The sequence below is a fragment of the Rhinolophus sinicus genome, linkage group LG03, assembly GCF_036562045.2.
Source record: "Rhinolophus sinicus isolate RSC01 linkage group LG03, ASM3656204v1, whole genome shotgun sequence".
NCBI lineage: Eukaryota > Metazoa > Chordata > Mammalia > Chiroptera > Rhinolophidae > Rhinolophus > Rhinolophus sinicus.
Window position 1 is genome coordinate 118,373,669 of NC_133753.1, and position 20,905 is coordinate 118,394,573.

General features: G+C 37.0%; 1 protein-coding gene across 1 annotated transcript in view; it reads right to left on the bottom strand.

Moving 5' to 3' along the window:
* Window positions 1–1,404: 1,404 nt before the first annotated feature.
* The window catches only part of HSD17B4 (hydroxysteroid 17-beta dehydrogenase 4), an 85,936-nt gene continuing 66,435 nt past the window's right edge, over window positions 1,405–20,905 (bottom strand). Inside the window, exons 21-24 of the mRNA XM_019746537.2 lie at window positions 17,335–17,421; window positions 16,205–16,343; window positions 9,867–9,994; window positions 1,405–1,828 (exon numbers count right to left, since the gene is read on the bottom strand). Of these exons, the coding sequence (XP_019602096.2) occupies window positions 1,739–1,828; window positions 9,867–9,994; window positions 16,205–16,343; window positions 17,335–17,421 (444 nt within the window). The 3' untranslated portion in view covers window positions 1,405–1,738. The remainder of the gene's footprint in view (window positions 1,829–9,866; window positions 9,995–16,204; window positions 16,344–17,334; window positions 17,422–20,905) is intronic.

The window sequence follows — 20,905 nt, forward strand, 5'->3', positions numbered from 1 at the left end:
CTTCCACATATCTGCTCATTCATTAAACCAACAATAATATATTGAGGTCCTATAGTATGTTTCAGCACTGCGCTAAACATTACAATTCTAAATTTCTGAGACCTTTTCTCTTGATCCCTAATATCTAGTTCCCTCAATCTTGTTTCCTGAAGCAAAGTGCTGTGCTGGGCTCCCAGAAGCCCCAGTTGGGACTGAAGACATATTCCGCCAGCGGCTGGGAAGATTGTCAGCTGGCTATAAGGACACTCCAGGAATTGCTTGCTGCTGTGCCAAGGTCACGACCCCTTTACAGGGCAGACCATAATCAATGATTAGTTAGCTCATGGCAATTCTGAAAGGTCATCCCAGCTTCAGAGCTCCCCCAAAGGATCCGCTAAGGCCTTGTGGTAACTGCACCACAGCCTAACTTCTCCCTCTGCCTAGCTCTGCTTCCTGAACGTACAGCCAGCCACCGGCCCACCCTCCACCCCTCTGCCTGTTGATCCCAAGAACACTTCCAAATAACTCTCCTGCCTGTCAATCTCCATCTCAAAGTCTGCTTCCCAGGGAACTCAGCCTGTCACGCCTACCCACACACATATATTCTCTTCAGTTGTGCTCCATAATTGAAACTTACTCTATTCCTGACATGAGCACCCCATTTACTGGTCATCTCTGCAGCAAATTTATCAAAAGAGCTTTTCCTCAGCATACATCGTCTCAGCTAAATGTTGGGGAAAACAGTAATATGACACTACTTGCTAGTGACCATCTTATGATTTAAGATGACTTCTTAAGAAAACTATGTGTTTGGTAGACTTACAAGCATTAGGTGAAAGTACTGTGTTTACCCGAAAATAAGACCTAGCCAGACAATCAGCTCTAACGCGTCTTTTGCAGCAAAAATTAATATAAGACCTGGTCTTTATTATATTACATTATATTATACCAGTATTTTATATTATGTTTATTATATTACATTATATTATATATTATATTATACCTGGTCTTACAGTAAAATAAGACTGAGTCTTATATTAGTTTTTGCTCCAAAAAGACACATTAGAGCTGACTGTCCAGCTAGGTCTTATTTTTGGGGAAACACAGTAAATTTCTAGCAAGAGAGTGGGAGAAAAATAAAGAAAATTATTTGGGAACACAAAAACTATTCTCTTAAAGCAGAACACTACCTATTAGAGCAAAGTATGACAAGCACGTACATACAAGAAAAGGGGAAACACAGTAAATTTCTAGCAAGAGAGTGGGAGAAAAATAAAGAAAATTATTTGGGAACACAAAAACTATTCTCTTAAAGCAGAACACTACCTATTAGAGCAAAGTATGACAAGCACGTACATACAAGAAAATTCATGTCAAAACTGGGGTATCAATAAATTAGAGAACAGAAAATAACAAGACAACGTGTAGAAGGCATCAAAGGGGCCTTTATTCATTTAATTTTCCTTTCAGTTTATAAAAGCTATCACAATTCTAAAGAGCCTAGATTTGGGTGAAAATTTTTTTTATTATGAAGGTAAGATCTAAGAAGGAGAGTTATGAGCTAGCTTACAGTTTTGTGTAAAAATAATAACATGAAAATTTAGTAGAAAATGAAAATCTGAAAAGTTATCTGAAATCTGAAAATGTTAAGCAATTTCTCCTGCATCTTGGTTTTGAGCACTTTTGCTGAATTATTATTGCAAATCTGGGCAAAGAGAGTATTTTTATATTTTCCTTAATAATGGAGTATGTATGTCCTTCAGAGTTTAGCATAGTCTTTAAAAATCGTCTGAAGCTTCAGGCCCAGCATGATGTTCCCTCTGGCCTTTAGTCTGCCACTAAAGAATGCCTGGAAAAGAGAAAGGGAAAAAGACCGCAACCTTTATCATGGTACGTTTTATTTCATTTTTTTAAAATCACTGTTCAGACTAAATACAATTGAGTTAACAGTTCCCGACAAGAAAGGCCACTTTTATCTAGCAGTGATCATTAATGATTAAAGATAGCACCCATATCTTTAGCTAGCTAAGAAAATAGACTCCCTGTATATTTTAGAAAACCACAGAATAATTTATCTGAATTGACAGATCTGGGAGTTCTGATTTAACCTATGCTTCTGGCTTTAGTCTATGTCATTAAACATGAATTTGAGACCACATGATTAAAAGGCTTTATTGTATTCGTAACAATAAAAATATTAAATTCAGGACTTTTAAAAGCAGATTTAAAATATTACATCTTCATGAAATAAAAAGCTGTATGGTGACAAAATACGAGAGTGTAACAAAGTAGTGCACAGACCTGGGCTATAGCATTAAAATGCCTGTGTTACAATCTAGGCTCAGCCACTTACTAGCAAGCTGAGCTTGGGGAAATTACGTATCCTCTCTGAGCTCGACCCGCTGCATTTATAAAGGGCATGCCAACTGTACCTAAATAACACATTTTTGTTGCGTGAGTTAAATGAATAGTGTGTAAAGCGCTTAGCTTAGTGTTTGAGCATAGTAAACTCATTATCGAGCAAAAGGCTGTCATGTTAAAACGCTAAGAGTTCTCGTGCCACCTCTGTATCTGACCTGACAAAAGAAACATGCACAAGTTGCTTAAATTCTCCTTCAGCGTCAAGTTCCCTAGCAGTAAAAGAAAAATAATAAATCAGTTTTTTATAGCTTATTGAAGAAAAAACATACAATATGAAATTTTTAAAAAGCCCCTAGATTTTTAGCTAGATTGAAAAAAAACAGTAATATCCATGTATATACTTAGCATTACAAAGCAGCCCTACACATATAATTTCACCTGAGAAGCACAGCCATGAACTTGAAGTGGGCATAACAACAATTCTTACCACCAGCTGACAGTTGAGAACACTGAAGTTCAGAGAACTTAAATAACCTGCTCAAGGCTACACAGCCAGCAAGAAGTGAGGCCTGATCTTGAACTCAGGTGCTCTTTGCTCAACAATGTGTACTGTTTATCAACTAGCAGCAACTTAATCTCAGAAGCAAATCCTCATCAGCCAGAGGAAAAGCAAAAACTACTTAAACTCTTAGTCCCAGAAATAAAAAGGGAGCCTCCGCTCAATCAGGATCAAAAGTGCTGGGACTCAAATGGGAAACTGGAATTTCAAAACAAAGACTGCTTTCACTGCCCAGTTACAGAAACCACAGACTGTGACGCCTGCACAGAAGGCAGTACTTAGACCTGCCTGCCAGAGACTAAAGTCTGAGGGGTACTTACAACCTAAAATAAGAATTCCTAATCCTTGAAAGAAATATATCAATATTTGATGTTGTTATTAAGTGGGAAAATTTTGTACATAAATCTCTGTTCTTTTTCTATTTTCTTAGAATAGATTCCTAGAAGAAGAATTACTAAATCATGATGCTTCTTAAGTAAGGTTCTTCACCATACTTCCATATTGTCAGTTTCCAAACTGTACACCAGGCATCACAACAAACCCACAGGGACACTAAGGAATATTTAACATTTTGAGGGAAGTACAGTGACATTTTCCTGTACAACATGAAAACTACTCCTGTTTGGATCTAACTACTACTTAATAAACTGAACCATTAAGAATTTCATTTTGCCCTAGGAGTGCTATGCAAGATAAAGTACTGAGACCACAAAGGAAGAAAGTGTGAACCTCTGTCAAGTGCTTTCCAGAAAGACTATACAAAATTAGTATTCCTTCCACCTACATATGAATTCTCCTATCCCAACCTTAACAATACTACTTTCTTTTTTTAAAGATTTTATTGGGGAAGGGGAACAGGACTTTATTGGGGAACAGTGTGTATTTCCAGGCCTTTTTTTTCCAAGTCAAGTTGTTGTCCTTTCAATCTTAGTTGTGGAGGGCGCAGCTCAGCTCCAGGTCCAGTTGCCATTTCTAGTTGCAGGGAGCACAGCCCACCATCCCTTGCAGGAGTCAAACCGGCAACCTTGTGGTTGAGAGGACGCACTCCAACCAACTGAGCCATCCGGGAGGCAGCTCAGCTCAAGGTGCCGTGTTCAATCTTAGTTGCAGCGGGACTCGAGGAATTGAAATGGCAACCTTGTGGTTGAGAGGATGCGCTTCAACCGACTGAGCCATCTGGGAGGCAGCTCAGTTCAAGGTGCTGTGTTCAATCTTAGTTGCAGGGGGCGGAGCCCACTCGAGGAGGAGCTGAACCGGCAACCTTGTGGTTGAGTTGCATGAGTTCCTTGTATATTCTGGACACTAGCCCCTTATCGGAGGCACTGTTTGCAAAAATCTTCTCCCATTCAGTTGGTGGCCTCTTTATTTTGTCAATGTTTTCTTTTGCTGTGCAGAAGCTTTTAAGTTTCATATAGTCCCATTTGTTTATTTTAGCTTTTACTTCCATTGCCTTTGGAGTCAAGTTCATAAAATGCTCTTTGAACCCAAGGTCCATAAGTTTAGTACCTATGTTGTCTTCTATGCAGTTTATTGTGTCAGGTCTTATGCTTAAGTCTTTGATCCATTTTGAATTAACTTTGGTACATGGTGACAAATAGCAGTCCAGTTTCATTCTTTTGCACGTGGCTATCCAATTCTCCCAGCACCATTTATTGAAGAGGCTGTCTTTGCTCCATTGTATGTTTTTAGCTTCTTTGTCAAAAATTATCTGTCCATATTTATGTGGTTTTATTTCTGGGTTCTCAATTCTATTCCATTGGTCTATGTGTCTGTTTTTCTGCCAATACCATGCTGTTTTGATGATTGTAGCCAAAAAGCTATTAGAAACAATCAACGAATACAGTAAAGTTGCCGGCTACAAAATCAACGCACAAAAGTCCATTGCCTTCCTATATACTAACAATGAAATCTCAGAAAAAGAAATACGAAAAACAATTCCTTTTGCAATTGCAGCAAAAAAAATAAAATACCTAGGAATAAACTTAACCAAGGATGTGAAAGACCTATATGCTGAAAACTGTAAGACATTTTTGAAAGAAATTGAAGAATACACAAAGAAATGGAAAGACATTCCGTGCTCATGGATTGGAAGAATCAACATAGTTAAAATGGCCATATTACCCAAAGCAATATACAGATTCAATGCAATCCCCATCAAAATCCCAATGGCATATTTTAAAGAAATAGAACAAAAAATCATCAGATTTGTTTGGAACCACAAAAGACCCCGAATAGCCAAAGCAATCTTAAGGAAAAAGAACTATAATGGAGGTATCACACTTCCTGACTTTGGCTTGTACTACAGGGCTACAATCATCAAAACAGCATGGTATTGGCAGAAATACTTTCTTAATTCTTGAAAATATGAGGCAAAAATGAAATGCTTCAATTTGCATTTTTTTTTTTTTTTTTTTTTTGGTAATAGGAAAATTTAATGGTTTTTCTTATGTATGTTAGTCATTTCTATGTCTTTCATTAATTTATGGCTCCTATCTTTTGCCCATTTTTTCAATGGAGGTCTTAGTGCTTTCCAGAATTTTTTATAGGTTATTGATATCAATATACTGTATATCATCATATTCTTAATTTTCCTCCCCAGGTTTATGGGAATATCTTATGGAGTCTGACATGCAGAAGTTTTTAATTTCTACACAGCCTAAATTACTGCTATCGAGCTTATGTCCCTTATTTTTATCCTTACTCTAATCTACTGAAGTATTAGCTGAGTGTCTACAGTATACTAGGCAATATTCTCGGCTAGGAAATAGACATCTCTCCCTGTTCTCACAGAGCTAACATAGTAGGGGAGTCACAACATAAAATGCAAACAAGTAATTAAAGCCTGTTCTAAATGCTACGAAGGAGAAAACACAATGCTATTAGAGAGTAGGAACTACTCTCTAGAGGAAGGAACTACTTTGGATGAAATGAAGCCAGCCATGCAAAAAGCTGGAGGTAGAAATTCCAAAAAAGGCAAATGCACAAACATGAAAGGAGTAAAAGCTGATGGGAAGGAACTGAGAGGAAAGACATTAATGTAAACAGAATTAGCATTAGAAGTGATGAGGCAAGCAGTAGGGATGAAGCTGGGAAGATGAACAAGGGAAACATCACATGACATAATAACAGGTAGTTTGGGTTTTATCCAAGTTCAAAAGGAAACCTTGGAGGTTTTTATCAGGAAGAATGACCTATAATCTGATTTACATTTTTATAAGATTACTCTGGCTCCTGTGTGAGGAACAGAGTGGTGGAGAGGCAAGGCTAGAAGCAGTAAGATCAGTCAGGAAGCTGTTGTAGTAAGCCAGGTAAGAGTTGATGGAGGCTTGGATCATCCCCAGTGATTAATTCAAGATATATTTTGGAGAAAGGTCAGGCAGGATTAAGGATAGGAAGAATATAGAGGTATAGAAGGAAGCCAAGAAAATTCTTACATTACTGAGCATGTTGATATGGGTAGATGAGAGAGCCATTTCCTGAAAAGAAAGAGACTGGGGGAGAAAATTAAATCACCAGTTCTATACTGGACATAGTGAGTTTGAGATGCCAGTCAGTAAGATTTCCTTTAGAGGGGTCAGGTAAAGGGCTGGTTATATCACTATGGAACTCACAGAAGACTGAGACATTTAAATCTGTAAGTTGCCAACATATAGACAGCTTTAAATACCATAGGATGGATGAACTCATTTAAGGGAAGTGCTATTTAGAGAAGAGCCCTGAAATAGCCCTGAGTGACACCAAAATTTAATGGTTAGGGTAGAAGACGACACCAAAGAGATTAGGAATAGCGAAAAGCAGAGAAAGCAAAACAGGAGAATATGGTATCATGAAAGCCAAGAGATGAAATTGTTTCAAGAAGTTGGTGGTTAGCTGAGTTGAATGCTCCTAAAGGGTTGAGTAAGACATAGACAGAGAAATATTCCTTGGATTTAGCAAAACAGAAGTCATCAGTGACCGACCTTCACAAGAACAGTATTGGTAGAGTGATGGATAGCAGAAGTTAGATAAGAGAGGGCAGAAGAGCAAAGTCAATATGGAATGTTTAAACCTGTGCTGCCTAGTGAAGTAGCCACCAGCACATGTGGCTACTGAGCAGCTGAAATGTGGTTAGTCCTGGCTGAGACGTACTGTAAGTATAAAACACACTAGATTTTAAAGAGTACTAAAAAAAGGATATAAAACATCCTAGTAATATTTTTAATATTTATTACACATTGAAATATTTTAATGTATTAGGCTAAATAAAATACAAGTGGCCCCTGAACAACTCAGGATTGGACTGCGTGGGTCCACTTATACATGCATTTTTTTCAATAAATATACAGTCAGCCCTTTGCATGTGCAGATACAAAACCCGAGGAATACAGAGGGCTAACTATATACAAAGGGTGCCAAAAAAAATGTATACACATTTTAAGAACAGAAAACTGTATTAAAATTGTAATGCTCAATATATCCCAATAACAAATGATGAATACTAGTCACATTTGATTTCTGCAATCACAAGAAGTGCTCAAAGTGGTTACGATCAGCATCCAGACACTTCTAATTATGGTGGACTACTGCTTGAGCAACCCTGACCAGTGTCCACTTGTATACTTTTTTTTGACACCCCCGGTATTTACAGTGATGATAAAAAGCATTGAGGTTGGGGGGGAAAGTAACAGAACCAAATGAGTTAGAAAAAAACCCTGATATTAATTAGCATTTCTCTAAGGATTATCATTAAAAATAATACTTGTAAATACTTAAGTTTTCATCAAGTTTTTGCTTCCACTTTTATTTTTTACACCTATTTCCATTCTGTATGGTACTGGCTTAAGTATATGGAATGGCATAAAGCACTACCATTTCCTAAGCAGCTGCCCAGCACCATTCACTGAATAATCCATTCACCCCCAAAGGTCTCGTATTCCTAGCAATTATATAAATGTTTCTTTAATCATACATTTAATCTTTATAGAGAGACATCTCAAATATAACATATCTAAAAAAGAACTCTTAAATTACCCACTCTGGGCCCTGAAGTCAATTTTCCACTCAGCAGCCAAAATGACCTTTAAAACTCAGATGTTGTCATCACACAGCTAGTGGCTGACGATCACACCCAAGAAGAGCTGAGGTCCTTACGGAGATGCAAGGTCTGATCCAGCCCTTGCCTCGCTCACCCTCTCACCACCACTCTCCCCACAGCGCATTTTACTATCCTCGTTTCCGGCCTCCTCGCAGTGACAGTCCTCCAATAGCCAAGCTCCTCCTGCTTCAAGCCTTTGCACTAGCTGGCTCCTTAGCCTAAGGCTCACTCCCTCTCTGCTCAGGTGTCTGTCAGGCCTTTGCAGACAACCCTATCGCAAATAGTTCCTCTATCCTGTCACACGCTAATCCAGGGGTGGGCAAACTAGTGTCTGTGGGCCAAAGCTAGTCTTCTACCTGTTTTTATAAATCAAGTTTTACTGGAACACAGCCACATCCATTTGTTTACATATTATCTATGGCTACTTTAACTCTACAGTGGCAGGACTGAGGAGGTACCACAGAGACCATCTGGCCTGCAAAGACTACAATATTTACAATGGGACCCTTTATAGAAAGGTTGCCAACCACACTCCAACCCATTACCCTGACTCACTTGTCCTCACACCTGAAATTATGTTCCTTTTTCATTCACCTCTAGAACTAAGCTCCACACAGGAGGAGTACTGCCTGGTTCAGTCATTCCTAGAACCTAAGTAAGAGTAGGTACTAAATCAATTCCTGGGAAGGAAGTAACTGAGGGCTCACTCAGTGCCAAGCACTATACTAAGCCCTTCATATATATTATTAGAGTGAGTTATCTTAACAATCCTTTGGGATTATTACAATTATTCATTTAACCAATGAGAAAACTGAGGTTTAGAGAGTAAGTGGCAGAGCTAAGATTCAAACTCAGATTTAGCTGATGACAAAGAACATATGTTTTACCACTGTACTACTTTACAGTTCTTTTAAAATTCATCTTTCTATCCAGAAAAACTGAACATCTTCCATTTACTCAAATTGCTCTGTTCCTTGTAAAGTTGTATAGTTTTCTCAAATAAGCACTGCACTTTTCTTATGAGGGCAGTCATTGGTATTTTATAGTTTAGGTTGTGAATATAAACAAATTGTTTTTCAATTGTATCTTCTAGTGAGTTTTGCTGCTATGTGAAAGCTACTTTTTAATAATTATCATGCATTCAACCACTTGTTTGAACTCCTCTAAGAATCAACCATTTGCTTCTCGTGGAATTTCTAGCTACATTATCATAATTTAAAAATAACAAATTTTTCTTCTCCATTTTTTAAAAGATTTGTATTAGAAAATATAGCTAACGTACAATATTATATCAGTTTCAGGTGTACACCATGGTTGTTCATTTCTCCTCCATTCTAATTGCTACATCAGTTATTTTAATTTTGTCTTTGTAGATTGGTCAAAAGTTTCAGAATAATATTAACTCATAATGGTCAGAGAGGGCACTCTTGTCTTAATCATGATTTTCCACTGAAATGCCTCTAAATGTTTCACCTTCAGTTAGACACTACCTGTTATGGTCTATGATTCTATTTCCAGTTTTCAATGACAATTAACACCAGCTCTTAATCTTATATATCAGGAATGAATGTCTAATTTTATGAAATATCATCTAACATCATATGTCTTTTCACCTTTAAACTAATGACATAATATATTAGGAGGTCTAGACGTGGGTTTTATATTGTTGATATGCTGAAGAATTTCACCCAAAATTCAGTTTTTAAAAATGTCAATTGAAACTCCACTAGAAAAATTTATGATCTGTCAATTCAGATATTGGTTATCAACTGTATCTTCTTCAGCGTTATAAGGAATCTGTCTTATAAGTCTGAATTTGGAAGTCAGCTAAAAACTACAATTGTCGAATAGAAAGCAGTAATGATGAATAAAGGAACATTTTAAGAACATTACCTTCTGAGGATCAAGCTTGCCCACAACTAGGTCCATGAAATCTTCATCGGAAAGTATGATTGTGGCATCAGCACGACCTTTTGCTGGGCCCTGATACACTTTCCCGGTGCCATTTTTTAGGTCAGTAGCTAGGGGGGAAAATAGGAACAAAATCAATGTGTGTCATTTTTTTCTTCACAATATAAAAGTAAAATAAACCAATTAAAATGCAGACATTCTTACAGTTTCCAATGTAATGTGCTACTTAGTCTACATTATATATTACCTGTCATACAGAAAAAAATGTTAAATCCTTTCTTTTTTGAGGTATCCTTCTTACTCTTGCCCAAAATTCATCATCTCAATCTAATAATCATAAAGAACAATCAAATAAACACAAACTGAGGAATATTCTACAAAATAAGTGGCTTCTATTCTTCAAATATGTCAATGTCATTAAAAATAAAAACAGACTGAGGAATTCATCCAGATTAAAGGAGACTAAAGAGACCTAACAACTAAATGCAATATGTGATCCCAAACTGGACCCTGAGCAGTTCTTTCTTGATTTCTATTATTGTTATTATTGTTATTATTATTACTCTTTAATATATTAGACATTACTTTACAAGACATTACTGGGACAATTTGTGAAACATTAATAAGGTCTGTAGGTTAAATAATACTGTATCAATGTCAATTACCTGATACTGATAATTATTCTATGAATAGATAAGAAGTCTGTTCTTAGGAGATACTACTAGAGTATTCAGGGAGAGAGGGACGTCATGTCTGCAAGTTACTCACATGCTTCAGAAAAACAGTAATATGTATGATGAAAAGAAAATGGAATAAAATGTTAACGTGGAGAAACTGGGCATATGACAAATGTAAGTTCTCTGTACTATTCTGACAACTTTTCTGTAAGCCAGAAATTATTTCAAAATAAAAAACTATAAAGATATATTATTAAGATGAATAACACACACAGCCGAAAGGAAAGCCATGATAGTTTTAAGTGATTTTGTGAAATGCACATGGGTAAGCAGTCAGGGGCTATGCTGGTAAGAGAGAAAGCAGCCACCCAGGGAAGAGAGAGTAACGTGAAGCAGCCACCTCTTCTAACAAACAGGTTTCCATCCCTCACTGGACAGCGTCTTCTTTCCAAAGATCATCTTTCAGGTCTTTTCTATAAACACATGAGATGCTCATTTGGATCCCAATCCTAGATGTGGAACCAACACTCTTACGATGCAGCTTATATCCAAGCTGAGAAACCGTAAGGGTGACCTGGTTTCACGGCTAGAAGACGAGCACCAATGCAGAAGCTAACAGGGTCTAATGAGCAAATGGTATTTTCAAGAATGAGTGTATACTGATCTTAAAAGATGCCAGTTACCAAATCTGTATATATTTTTCCACACTCTGGCAAATTTCCAAGACCCAAAATAAGATGACCTCTAACATTCAAAGAGCATCTTCATCCCGTCGCTGGCACGTAGTGCATAACAGGTCCTTGGATTCAGTCCAAATACATAGACTTAGTGCTACACGAGCTACAGTACACAATTTTTTAAAGCCAACTCACTTCATTTCTTAACTAGCAGTATTCACGCAATAACACAAGAGTATACCTATAATCTTGCTATATAACTGTAAAATCCAATTATTACACATATGTGAAAGGAAACCAAATTTCCTTTAGGAGAAAAACAAAGCTTAATGCCAACCAGTGTAAACCTATCATTCTAAGGAAAACAAAACATTGTTTTACTGAGCAACACTGTATCATTATTACATAAAAACAAATCTGCCTTTGTCAAAAGTTTCAACTTTATGGCTACTTTATAGCTATTAGATACAATCAAACAATGAATTCTTATTTGGGAACATGGGATTATATTTGTGACTAAAGTTACAACAAATGCATATTTAAAATTGGCGGGCCAAATTCTAAGATTCTCACTTTATTTAGAGACAAATGGAAATACTGGAGCCATTATTCTATAAACCATGAACAGCAGATAATCTTGTAGAACCAACAAAGACTTCTTTCCATTTCTTCCTGCATGCCAGGAAGCTGAGCAGCAAAGCGAATGCTCTGAGTTTTATTATTTCCACGGATATGGTTTCCAATTCTCTGTCTCCAGCTGTGAACATATCCCTAAAATACCAGGTCCACAATCTCATCCAGACCCTGGTCTGCTCCAGTTCTGGCACCACCACTTATCATCTTCTCTCCTAAACTTCTCTCCTCTCCCATTTTCACACTTCTATGAATAGAGTCAACATACTCAGCCACACACGCTCAAAACTGTGGTACTAGCTGTCTCTTTCTCGTTCCTATTGTTCTTCAGACATTATTGGTAGCCAAGTAGTCAAGTCCTCTCTTAGCAACAGATTCACACAGGCCCTCTCCTCTCCATTACTGCCATCACCTCAATGTAAACCTGCCTTCCTTTTAATCTGCAATCCAACAAGCCTTGTTTCCTTAACTCCAGTCTTTTAAACTTTCTTGATACACTACCTCTAACAGTTATTTCCGTGGACAAAAAGACATCCCAACTTTTCATATTTGTTATCCACAAACTAGCAGAGAACTTGACACATCGTTACTATTCACCTATTTGTTGAATGAACCAATCATCCCATTGTGTGAAAGCCCACAGCACCTTTCCTGTGCTTCTTACCACTTCTATCAGAATTATTTACGAGTATGTATATGAATAGGTCCCAATTCCTTATTTAAACTCCTTCAGCCCAGAAGTGTTTAAGAATTCAGAATTTTTCAGATTTTAGGAAGAAAATACAGTGCATAAAGCATGTATTATATATTATTGAGAGAGCTCCAATGCTGCAACACTCTATAAACAAACACATGATTTCTATATTCGACTCATTCACACCAGGTGAGATAAGGACAGTCAGTTGCATCGTGTAAGTTCAGGTCAGGTTTTGCCACCAATGAGATGTGAGAAAAAAACTTTCCATTTTTTGAGCTTTTGGTTTCTGGAGTTGCAGATAAAAGTAACTATGTTTTAATTTTCAGGAGGAGACTATTCTATAGGCCATATAGTCTGATTCTTTCATCTTCTTTATGCCTATGAATTTCCACTGTTGCTTAGAACAGAATGGGATCCAAGGGTTTACTAGGATAACTTTTGGCTGGTTTCAGAAATTAACAGTAATAAATACCATAAATTGTTTACTTATGTTTCAATGGTATCCTCTTGTTCCTGAATATTTCACTTATAAAAATGGAAAAAAGATATCACTATCCATACAATAAACTTATTGTTTTAACAGAGGGAAAGGCACCAATTCAGCATTTCTTTTTAAGGCATCTGATTCCATTTAAAATTATGTATTCTGCATGGCTTTTAGCACTTATTCAACATTATGGAATCAGGATATTGTGTGTTATAGACTATTTGGAAGCTGGAAATAAACAAACTAATCTGAAGCTTGTTCTCAGTTAAACCCAAGATGAAGTGGGAGGAACGTATAATGATAAATGATCATAATAACTGTGACGAACGACAGACTCTGTTCAGAGGGAATTCAGAGATTTATTTCTCCATCTAATGCCCATTTTCACCTTTGCAACCTAATCAAAAGAATCCGTCATAATATAAAAATCCAAAGGACAACCTTTATTCAAAGGGGTAAAATACCTGATGAAGATGCAGGATATCGAGAAAAGGTGCTCAAAGATGTCCAGGCATTGAATAACATTTGGGAGTAATCAAAAGACACAGACAATAATAAGATCGCTGTGTTCTTGATATTATAACAAATAATAACAGTGAAATAAGTAAGGCAGGCTTTTATCTTGACCTCTCTCTACTTAAGGAAATGTTTTTAATCATTCTAAAACAACACTTCAAACATTGTCCAGAGGTGGAAATAAGAAGAAAATGCAAGTGGGCATTCCAAGATACGGCTTCCTTCCCCAAAATACCTTAACAAGGCCCTCTGCTTTCTTACGCAGATCAAGAGCCTGTACCTCTCTATTATACACTCTTGGTCCACAAAACAAACGGAGGGCTCTCCAGCCTCTCTCAGACCATCTCAGCCCAGTGACGCAGAGGCCACACTGGCCCTCACCCAGGCAGCCCTCCTGCTCCTAGATGACCAGACACAACAGGCCTCGGACGGGCGTAACCTCTAAAGACACAGCTATGGCTCCTCCTCTTCCACAGCCAAAACCAACCCTGACCTAGCACTGACACCAGAACATTCCTAATTCTCTCTAGATTCAGACTAATTTGGTTTTAAAAGACTCCCCTCTCCACCCAACACAATTTCTGCCCAGAGATTTATTGTTAGTGTTTGTATGGCAGGATGGGGAAGGGAACTGGGAAGACGGGCACAGTCCAGGGTCTCTGGATTGGAATGTACCTTCAAGGCCACGGAGCTCAAATCCTTTGGTTCCTAGGCTTGCTCAAGGTCAGTCACTTGTGCAACCCCAGTGACAGCTGAGCCCAGCCCAGGGACACTGAGTAACTTCGCCCTGTTCTCTCTAACCAGGTTCCAGTCTGTCAAGACACAAGCAAGTCTGGGGCAACTAACAGCAATTTAAAATAAAAAAATATTTGGTAATTAAGTGTTGAGCAAAACTCAGTTTTAAAACTGCTTGTATATAAATAAATAAATAAAACACATTAGGTATTCCCTGAATCAAAGCATTCAGCCATCTATTTCATGTCACTGAGTGCCGAGATGCAAAACGGAGATGCCAACACAGAGCCATCTTCTAAGTTACCATAAACCAGAGACCTAGACAGTTTCTACTGCTGCCATCTACTGTGATTTAGCTCAGTGACACAGACTGCAAGACATCAACAGAACTGAAAATAGTTGCACAGCTGAGAATCCAATCAGATAACAGACAGGCAGCAGGTAAGCAAAGGGAACGGTGAACCTTTCAGAGAAAGCTTTAAGATCCAACTGGACTGTTAGCTTTGATAAATAAGGACCTGAAGAGGAGGTGATAAAACAAACATAAGCCACAAGGCATCAATAATGAGTAGTTATTAACAGGATTTTAATATTCCCATTTTTCCAGTGGAAATGTAAAGAAAAATCCTTTTCCTAGGTTAATTAAAGGTAGTTTTTAAATGTAAGCACATTTTCTAGTATTCTCTACAAGGAAAGCATCACCAAGACAAGGGGGAAATCTTGGTTATCAGAACTATATTGAAGGAAATTACCCTGTTTGACAAGAGTGAATGACTTGTATACTATATAAATCCTTACAAATAACTATTCTGCCAACATTGAGATATACAGTTCTAGCACCTTTTCTCGTTCTTACACATCTCATTTCTCTCCTTCACTAGTTATATTCACAAGTCCTGCACTTTATAACTCAACTTCTAATATACTTTGATCCATAGGAAAAAGTTGAATTCTAACATAAAAGGAAAGGAAAAAACAAAAGACAGAAAGAAGAAAGTAATGACACCAACTTATACGGTGCTAACACCTATGAAGTTAGAAAAATATTAGACACTTTGAAATTTGGGGAACCAAATACTCGTACATATTACATTTTTGCTTCCCTTTATACCCCTTCTGAATTAACATCCTACAACCACAAATGTCCTCCAGGAGAATAAACATCAAAATTCTAACTGTGGGTAGTGGGATTACATATTATTATTATCTCCTTTATATACCAAATTTTATATAATGAACATACACTGCATAAAATGAATAGCCAACTGTTATATTAAAAAGAAATTTGTTTATATTGAACCAAAATCAATTGAACAAAACTTCAAAATGTTTTCTAGGAATATATAAAAAAAAATGATTTTTAAAAGTTTCAGTTGATTTAGAGATACATTACTTTTTTGGGTCTAAGTCAGCATTTATGGTGATCTTCAGTAGTAATGAGAAATAATCTGATTTTTCAAGATATTTAAATAATTCTTAAAATAACAATCTCATAATTAAGGTAATAATCCAAATTATTAATGTTTTAGAATGAAGAAAATAATTTTTAAATAGTCAAAATATAATGAGTTAAAAAGATTTCATCTGACCTGAAGAACTTGCTTTATGTTTAAAAGGAATCTGAAGATTAGTTAAAGAAGCATACAGCTACAATGACTGTTTAAAAGTACTAATTACAGGCATTACAATAAAATCTTTAGAACAGATATTTTCATTTTAATTGAGTCCATACATCTCTAAAAAACATACATGTCCTGAAATCTGTTACTCCCCATGAAACACAACTTACTTAAGAAGGTAGAATTTACCTACCTTCAAAGAGACACGCTTTAGTTATACTTTATCTCTGTTTACTATCAGGTACCTTAGGATATTATAAAGTCAGGGATATAACTTACTCCACTTAGCTACAGCTTTTCCACCTTTAGTGATGTGCCACTCAAATACAGCATTTACTTTCTTTACCACCTCAAGCCCGACATCCTGAAGACGGCGACCTATTTCCTCAAATACGAGGGCACTCTGAAGCTCCGCACCCTAGGAAAAAGAGAACATTTAATTTTCAAAGTTTTGTAAAAATGACTTACGGGGAAAAATGATTACAGAATATATGTACAATAAGGTGATTTTTCAAAGATCTGCACACAAATAAAGCAAATTAGTTTTTTTAAAACTAATTCTTTCACACTTTCCTTATATTTATTCATGTCATCGAGAACCTCGGCCCTCTTACTAGTAAGTTTTTACTTTTATCAGAATGAATTCAGAAATTATATTTTAAAAGTAAACTAGGAAATGGACAACCTGTGTCCTAACTAACTTCAGCAGGAAGATACTGGACAAATCAACCTCTGTGGTCTTGTTTTTTAATTTGTAAAATGGAACTAAAGTATATGAAGACTGAATTTATTTCTAGCTCTAAAACTTCCTAAGTTATTGATCTTAGATTCTTCTTAAAAGATTTTAATCTTCAGTCATTTATTTGACAATATGGCTTATGACAGACAAAGATCATAAGATAAAGGTATGAAAACCTCAACATTACAAAGTTAATATTTTGGAGACATATATAAACATTTGCATTAAAAGCCTCAGAATGTTAATATCAAGTAACAAAAATGTTTTAATAAAAATTACATGCTATTGTTTTTATATTTGTATATAAAGCTTTACACAAATCTTTAAATCAAGAAAAAGTACAGAATATTTAACTCTTTCATCTATTTTTGTCCAAAATATTATTTGTTTGATATTCCTCAGTAAACAACTGATTTAGGTATCCTAAACCTAGAAAAGTGATTATTTCCTCTCAAAAGACACCTCAATATCCCCTCCAAAAAAAGATTTTAAAATGTGTTGTTAAAATATTCCTTTTACTCTAAGTAGTTTTGAATTAATGTCTTTTAGTTCAAGAATTAAGGTCTTTCATAGACCTTAAATTTATAAAGTAGCCCAAACATTCTTCAAGTAAACTTAACTGAAATTCAGAAATCAGGAAGTGATTTGGATACCAGCATTTATAACCTACCTCAGACGGTGTCTTGTCTAAAGTATCAGATTTTGGCACAAGATCCACATATGCATTTGAAATGACAATGTCTCCAGTTCCTTGGGTCTTAGAAGGGGTACAAGAAGAAAGAAAGCCAATTCACTCTGATGATTCCAATGAAAACACAATTTCATTATGAAACAGTAGAAAGTCATTTTTCAAAAAATCTTACTTTTTTCCTCATATGAAAAAGAAAACAATAACCCAAATTAAATACAAAGTTCATAAATTAAATGTCAAGATGCATAAACATGAAAGCTTACTGATTGAACACAACTGTTATTAGCCCTAACTGTAGAATCACCTGGAGCCTTTTTAAAAAATACTGTACCTATGACCAGGTCGCATCTCCAAAAATTCCATTCTAAGTAATCTGGGGTAGAGTCTGAGCATTGGTATTTGGGGTACTTAGGGAAAAAAAAGAACATAACTGTGTGTCTAATGGGGAGCCTGGGTGATAACTGAATTTTTAATAAATATTGGAAGGCATGGCACAATCTCCACATGAGGGAGTGGTATTCAAAGTGTATTATTTCTGTTAATACAGAATAAAATTGGCTACGAATAGACCACAGTGGTCTTTTTAAATTAATAATTCAAGCTCTTATTTCAAATAGGAAGTATACACGGCATAAACTAAATGCTTAAAAAGCCTTTTATCAAAACATTCATTACAGGAACTCAAATTCTAATTCCTCATGCTTATCTAAAATTATTCCAATGGCTATTCTTTCATAAAATTATGGTATTGTCACAAATATATGAGATAGCATTTAAAAATTAAGGTAGCACTTATTCAAACTGATTTGTAACAAGCAAGATCATTCTCTCTTGACTACTTCCTACCATACTTCAGAAAAAAGAGCTTTCAAACAATCTTCTTCATTTTATTTCAAATTATATACAATGAAAAGCATGGAAAAAGAATTTATTAACAAAATACACTTTGGTAAATTACTTTCTTGTAACCAAGCCAAGTATATTATTTGGAACATTAGTTTAAAATACACTGTTTATTAAAATACAATATGAAGGCAGGCAGGCAGATAGACAAGCACAAAGGAAAGAAGGAAGTAAGGAAAGGGGGGAGGAAAGGATTCCTATCTATAATTAATAGAAAAAGAATATGTCTAATCAACGAGGAAAAAATAGTAAACATATTTAAAAGATTAGAACACATGCTTAGAATTTATCAAAATGGCAAGAATGTATTATATTTATATTAAATTATTTCTCAACCCTGTAAGTTATTATCCATAGAAATTATTTCTGCACTGTTCATTACTAGAATTGTGGGAAAATCAAAACCTATAATACAGTCATGGTCTTAAATACGTTTAGAATTCATAACCTTATTTAAAACTATAAAACTTACACAAATAATAAAAAATAAATAAATAAATAAGAGGGCCCCAGGTTAATTACAAGACGATTTCAGAAAAAGCCAGTACGTGTTTGTATGAGTGGGAAAGAGGAGAGTAATAAGAGCATACCACTAAGGGAAAGGTGGAGCTGAACTGAAGCCTAAAAGACAGGAAGAATTTAAAAAGTGAAATAAACAGTATGTATAAATTAAGTAGGAAAATGATACTGCAACCAGCAGAAAGTAATTAGGAGTAAGGCCCACAGAAAAAAGAGTTCTGCTAAGTTATTTATTTATTTGTCAAAGAAATCATGATAGAGAACGGGGTTCTGGTCAAGATAGTGAAGTAAGTAAACGTTGTACTTGCATCCTCTCACGACCACATCAAAATTACAGCTAAACTACAGAACAACTATCACTGAGAATCACCTGAAGCCTAGCTGAAAAGAAGTCCTATAACTAAGGATATACAGAAGCAGCCACGTCGACACTGGTAGGAGAGGCAGAGACAAGGAACGGGCTGGTCCCACACCCACCTGTGGTAGTTAAAAATCAGGAGGGATATCTCAGCTGCAGAAGTCCCCGAGAAGCAAGGGATCCTAGCCCCACACCATACACCCCCAACCCAGTGTTACAGTGCTGGGAAGAGAGGTCCCCATAACTTCTGGCTATGAAAACCAGCAAAGCATGTGGCTCAGTGAGACGGAGGGCTGCTTAAGTCCCAGGAGTTCCTTTTAAAGGGACTGCACACAGACTTACTCACTAATGGACTCACTCGCTCTGAGCTCCAGCACTGGGGCAGCAGCTTGAAAAGCACCAGGGACATACGGAGAGTAACTGAATTGTCTGCCTGCAAGGCGAGGGCTGGAGAAGCAGCTTTCTCTCAGACTGAAGTGATGGCAGGAGTCACTGTTCCTTTGTTGAGCCCTCCCTTCTCCCAGCATGCAGACTTAGGTGGATGCCATATGTCAGTCTCCATCAACCTGGCTGACACCATTTGTCCTGCCCTAGTGAAGCCCTAGAACCCTGCCCCACCCAAATTGCAGGCCAACACAAACCGCTTCCAGTGGCTTTTCCATACAAAAGGCGTCTTGACTCATGCTGCACTTTTTGAAAATCTCGCAAAGGTTCACAAACCCCAAACAAGGAGTATCTAGCCTCGGCCTGCCCCACAGTTCTTGTGAGCAGTCCCAAGCCCGGCACCAGTGACAGCCAACCTCAGTTAACAACTTAGCCTCTCCCAGCACCTCCAAGCCCAGCACAGGTGGTAACTATCTGCAGATCACTTTGTAGGTCATGCCAACTGGACCTGGGCAGGGCACAGGTAGCAGGTGATATGGGTCTGCAACAAAGTCCCTCCCAAGAGGCCCCAGATCCAACACACAGTTTAGCTTCAGACCACCAGAGCATTACCCAACCACCTCCACAAAAGGCAGACTGGGCAGGGACCAGAGCCCTGATAAAGCAAATCCTGCTCCATAGGGACAGCCCCTACACAGCAGGTCCTCCACTGTAGTCAAGGCCAGTCCTCACAACCAATCATCCTGAGGGTCAATCTCTCCCGTTAACATGCAAAGAACAACCACAGATCAACTACAACAGGAGGTCACACACAATCCACACAACGATCCTAATACCTGAGCAACTGGGTCAGGTAATCAGGGAGACTATACCACTGGGCCCCACAGGACACCTACCACATAAGACCATGTTACTAAGACCGAGACCCAAAAAGCAGCCTCACCTAATATATAGAAACAAACACAGGGAGGCAGCCAAAATGGGGACACAAAGAAACATGTCTCAAATGAAAGAACAGAAAAAAGCTCCAGAACAAGAACTAAACAAAATGAAGACAAGCAATCTACTAGATGCAGAGTTCAAAGCACAGCTTATACAGATGCTCAATGATCTCAAAGAGAACTTCAACAAAGAGACAGGAAACATAAAAATGGAGATAAAAAACAAAGAAAGTCAAAAATGAAGAACACAACAACTGAAATAAAGAATAGAGTAGAGGGAATCAACAGCAGATTAGATGAAGCAAAGATTCAAATCAGTGATTTAAAAAATTATGTAGCAAACACCAATCAGAACAGCAAAAAGAAAAATGAACCCAAAAACATGAAAACAGTTTATGGGGCCTCTGAGACAACATCAAGTGTACCAACATTCGCATCACAGTGG